The 5,000-nt window shown below is 48.4% G+C and overlaps 1 protein-coding gene across 1 annotated transcript; it reads left to right on the top strand.

The window, feature by feature from the left end:
* The first annotated feature begins 11 nt into the window (after nt 1–11).
* On the top strand, nt 12–1,526 carry LOC147380671 (uncharacterized). The gene is made up of 2 exons (XM_086431390.1): nt 12–1,177; nt 1,214–1,526. The coding sequence occupies exons 1-2, from the start codon at nt 12–14 to the stop codon at nt 1,311–1,313; spliced, it is 1,266 nt and encodes a 421-aa protein (XP_086287516.1). The 3' UTR covers nt 1,314–1,526.
* The last annotated feature ends 3,474 nt before the right edge of the window (nt 1,527–5,000 follow it).

Below are 5,000 nucleotides of genomic sequence, written 5' to 3' on the forward strand. Positions count from 1 at the left end.
GGCCATTGGGCATGCCATCAGCATGCCATTCCGCTCGGCCATCAGCTCGGCCATGGGCCTGCCATCAGGCAACAACGCCACGTGCATCCGCACAGCCATCGTATGGGCCATTGCGTAACGGCATCCTGTCGGCCATTCACACAGTTAGCTATTCTCTCGGCCATCCACACTGCCATCCACTCCGCCCTGCACACACAGCCATCCTCCTGCCCTTCTCTCGGCCATCCACTCGGCCCTGCACACACAGCCATCCTCTCGGCCATCCTCCTGCCCTCTCTCGGCCATCCACACACAGCCATCCTCCTGCCCTTCTCGCGGCCATCCTCCTGCCTTCACTCGGCCATCCACACACAGCCCTCCTCTCGGCCATCCTCCAGCCCTCACTCGGCCATCCACACACCCAGCCATCCTCCTGCCCTTCTCCAGCCATCCTCCTGCCCTTCTCTCGGCCATCCTCCTGCCCTTCTCCAGCCATCCTCCTGCCCTTCTCTCGGCCATCCTCCAGCCCTCACTCGGCCATCCACACCCAGCCATCCTCATGCCCTTCTCTCGGCCATCCTCCAGCCCTCACTCGGCCATCCACACACCCAGCCATCCTCCTGCCCTTCTCTCGGCCATCCACACACCCAGCCATCCTCCTGCCCTTCTCTCGGCCATCCTCCAGCCCTCACTCGGCCATCCACACACCCAGCCATCCTCCAGCCCTCACTCGGCCATCCACACCCAGCCATCCTCCTGCCCTTCTCTCGGCCATCCTCCAGCCTTCACTCGGCCATCCGCACACAGCCATCCTCATGCCCTTCTCTCGGCCATCCTCCAGCCCTCACTCGGCCATCCACACCCAGCCATCCTCCTGCCCTTCTCTCGGCCATCCTCCAGCCCTCACTCGGCCATCCACACACAGCCATCCCCAGCCATCCTCCAGCCCTCACTCGGCCATCCACACCCAGCCCTCCTCCTGCCCTTCTCTCGGCCATCCTCCTGCCTTCACTCGGCCATCCACACACAGCCATCCTCTCGGCCATCCTCCAGCCCTCACTCGGCCATCCACACCCAGCCCTCCTCCTGCCCTTCTCTCGGCCATCCACACACAGCCATCCTCTCGGCCATCCTCCTGCCCTCACTCGGCCATCCACACACAGCCATCCTCCTGCCCTTCTCTCGGCCATCCTCCTGCCTTCACTCGGCCATCCACACCCAGCCATCCTCCTGCCTTCACTCGGCCATCCACACAGCCATCCTATAGGCCATTGGCACAGTCGAGGGCACTGACAAAGGCATCGAGGGCACAATCAAGGGCATGCCATGTGTAGGGATGGGCACTAAATTCTTTCAATGAATGACCATGAATAATAATTTTGGATTTAAAATCGTATCTCTAATGGTTGCCTTAACGAACTTGCTCCAGTTGTCCCAGCAAAAGTGAAAGTCGCATCCAACGTGGTCCCCATTCGATTAAATTTGATGTTAAAATATTTCAATATATTTTTAATAGCTTTAGGACATTTTATAAGACACTCAATAATTTTTGGGGTTTTCTTAATTTTTAATGATTTTTTAATTAATTTTAATGAATATAATATTATTAATAAATAATTTTATAATATAAAAATTCCAATTTCCCCCCCCCCCAAAATTTTAGCATAATTTATTGGACGCTTCACAAATTTTTGGGATTTTTCTGAATTTTATACTATTTTTTATGAAATTTTATTAATTTTAATGAAATTAATTAATTAAAAATAATTTTATAATATAAAAAATTCCATTTTCCCCCCAAAATTTTAGCATATTTTATTGGCCACTTCACAATTTTTTGGGATTTTTCTGAAATTTATACTATTTTTTTATGATTTTCTATTAATTTTTAATGAAATTAATTAATTAAAAATAATTTAAAAGGTAAAAAAATTTTATTTTAATTTTTAAAAATCTTAATATTTCATATATACTTCATAAAAAAAATCTATCGAGGATCCAATGTTTATCATTAAGAAAAAAAGGCCCAGTAATGACCGGCCTCCACTTTTGATGTTTCCTTCTGGAAACCAAGGAAAGACTTAGCATACTCTTTAAGGCGGGGGGGGCGGTAGGTTGCTGAGGGTGGGCCTGGCATTGCCAAGGGCAGGGCCATGGTGTCACGGCCCTATTCTTTCGAAGCGGGGTCGTGCGGCGCAAGGGGGTCAAATCCACTTGCAAGCCTGTAAAATGATCGTACACCACACACACGTAGCTAGCAAACAAGTAAACGAGGCAACACGAGATAAAGCCCGAAGGCAACTTTGTTGATATAATATTGATTACACGGTGTAACGCGGTTATAAAAGCAAATAGATGCGTTACAAGCAATTGATGATCCTATGACACGCGGGACCTCCACGGAGCTGGGCTTCAAGGGCTTCAACAACGTGGGTGTAGGCCGGGGATTGGGACAGCACTGACACCCTTCCTACAAAGTGTATGCTAAGTCTTTACTAGATTTCCAGAAGGGAACATCAAAAGTAGAGGCCGGTCATACTCCCTTATTACTAAAATGCCACTAAGCTAACAAGGATGCCCTGGCACGGGGCTGACACGTACCCTAAGCTAACAGATATGCCCTGGTACGGGGGCTGACATGGCTTCATAACGAGCCTTACATAGTGTTACATAGGGGCTCCCGGGTGACTCCGGGGCGAGCTACACCTAAACTCTAGGTGTCAGAGTACATGGCCGTTACAGTCTCCCCCACCTATTCTGCAGACGTCCTCGTCGCATTGTCCCTGACAAACTCTTCAATCTTCTGCTTGAATGGTTGTAGGTTCTCTGCTCTTTCCCAGGTGGCTTCACATTCTGGCAAGTTCTTCCAAGTGACAAAGTACTCCATGTGCTGCTGCTTGCTTGAACTGCTGCTGACTTGACGCTCGGCGAGAACTTGGTCGACAACACGTTCCGGCTGGATTGTTGAACGAGAAGGTGAACGTGTGTTGGAATGCTGCGTGCTGGATCTGCTGGATCTGCATGGAATGGCTTGAGACAGCTGGCATGGAAGACAGGGTGGATGTTGCGTAACCAGTGCGGTAACTTCAGCTTGTAGGAGACCTTGCCGACTCGAGAGAGGATGAGCATTGGACCTTCATAACGCTGTAGTAGACCCCTGTGTGCTCGCTGTACTCGGTTGAACCTTCTCAACTGATCTGTCTTGAGTAGAACTAAGTCACCAACTTTGAAACGATCTGGTCGACGATGTCCATCAGCCCATTTCTTCATCCGCTTTGACGCTTTTTCAAGGTAAGATCTGGCAATTTCATTGTTGTCCTGCCAAAACTTAGCAAACTTGTACGCCCTTGGACACTGTCCCTGATATCCTGAAACAATAGTATGAGGAGTTAAAGGTTGTTGGCAGACAGTATAAGTTCAAAAGGACTCTTGTTGGAGGAAGAGCTCTTCTGAAGGTTGAAACAGAACTGTGCGACATCAAGTAGATTCGCCCAATCCTTTTGGTTGGCAGTGACAAAATGCCTAAGATATTCCTCCAACATGGCATTAAATCTTTCAGTCTGCCCATCTGTTTGTGGATGTCCACTGGTCGAAAAGTCAAGCTGAGACCCAAGTAATCTGAACAATTCGGTCCAGAATCTCCCTGTAAATCTTGAATCTCTGTCGCTGACAATGTTCTTGGGCACACCCCAATACTTGATGACATGCTTGAGGAACAAGTGCGCTGTTTCTTCTGCTGAGCAATATGTCGAGGTCGGTATAAATGTAGCATATTTGGAGAAACGGTCCACAACCACAAGGATGGACCCATACTCTGCAACCTTCGGCAAACCTGTGACAAAGTCCATAGAAACACTTTCCCAAGGCCTTTGGGGGACTGGAAGCGGTTCTAGCAGCCCAATAGGTTTGTCGCGCTCGATCTTGTCTTGCTGGCAAATGAGGCAGGTCCTCACATAGTCTAACACATCATCACGGATGTTCGGCTAGTAGTATCCTTGCTCCAAGAGAGCTAATGTGCGGCGCCAGCCCATGGAGTGTCGTGACACTCCCTCATCAGTTCTCGTCTTAGCCCGTCCGCACGTGGAACAAACATGCGGCTCTTGGTGGTATATAACAACCCATCCCGAAGCCAGAAACGGCGTGTTTTCCCCTTCTTCACCATATCAAGTATAGCCTTTGCCTGGAGATCACTATTCAAACCATTCTGAATTCTTTGCTGTAAAGTACTGGTAACTTGAGAAACTTATTGCTGAAGTGATGTTAGCTCTGCTTTGCGACTCAAGGCATCGGTTACGCTATTGTTCTTTCTTGACTTATAATCCAAGGCCAAGTCAAACTCTGCGAGGAACTCTTGCCAATGAGCCTGTTTTGGGGTCAACTTCTTCTGAGTCAGGAAATGGATTACGACCACATTATTAGTTTTCACATGAACTTGTGATCCCAGCAAATAATGTCTCCAAACTCTCAAGCAATGGATGATAGCTAACAACTCTTTTTCTTGGGCAGTGTAACATCTCTCAGCATCATTGAGCTTTCGACTTTCATAAGCAAGCGGATGCCCATCCTGTAACAACACTCCTCCAATAGCAAAGTCAGATGCATCTGTCTGAACTTCAAACGGCTTGGTGATGTCGGGTAGAGCTAAAACAGGGTCTTGCATAACAGCAAGCTTGAGGTCTTCAAACGCCTCATGACACTTGTCCAACCAGGACCAAGTGTGATCTTTCTTCAACAGGTCTGTGAGAGGTGCGGCTCTTTTGGAATAACCTTGGACGAAACGCCTATAATAGTTCACAAGACCGAGGAATGACCTGAGTTCTGTGACAGTAGAAGGGGTTTTCCATTCATCAATAGCTCGCACTTTCTCCATGTCCATCCGGATCTGTCCATTACCCACAACATGGCCAAGAAACATAATCTGCTCTTGGGCGAATGAACACTTCTCTAGCTTGACATACAACTGATTGTCGCGAAGCACTTGGAATACCTTGCGTAGATGTTGAACGTGCTCTTCTAAGGTA

The sequence above is a fragment of the Akebia trifoliata genome, unplaced genomic scaffold (genome assembly GCF_017979445.1).
Source record: "Akebia trifoliata isolate Shusen 1 unplaced genomic scaffold, ASM1797944v1 Contig01126, whole genome shotgun sequence".
NCBI classification, from domain to species: Eukaryota; Viridiplantae; Streptophyta; class Magnoliopsida; order Ranunculales; family Lardizabalaceae; genus Akebia; species Akebia trifoliata.

Coding starts and splice junctions, on each gene's coding strand:
- LOC147380671 (XM_086431390.1), top strand. CDS start 12: ATGCCATCAGCATGCCATTCCGCTCGGCCATCAGCTCGGCCATGGGCC. Junction 1,178..1,213: donor TCTCTCGGCCATCCTCCTGC/CTTCACTCGGCC, acceptor CCATCCTCCTGC/CTTCACTCGGCCATCCACAC.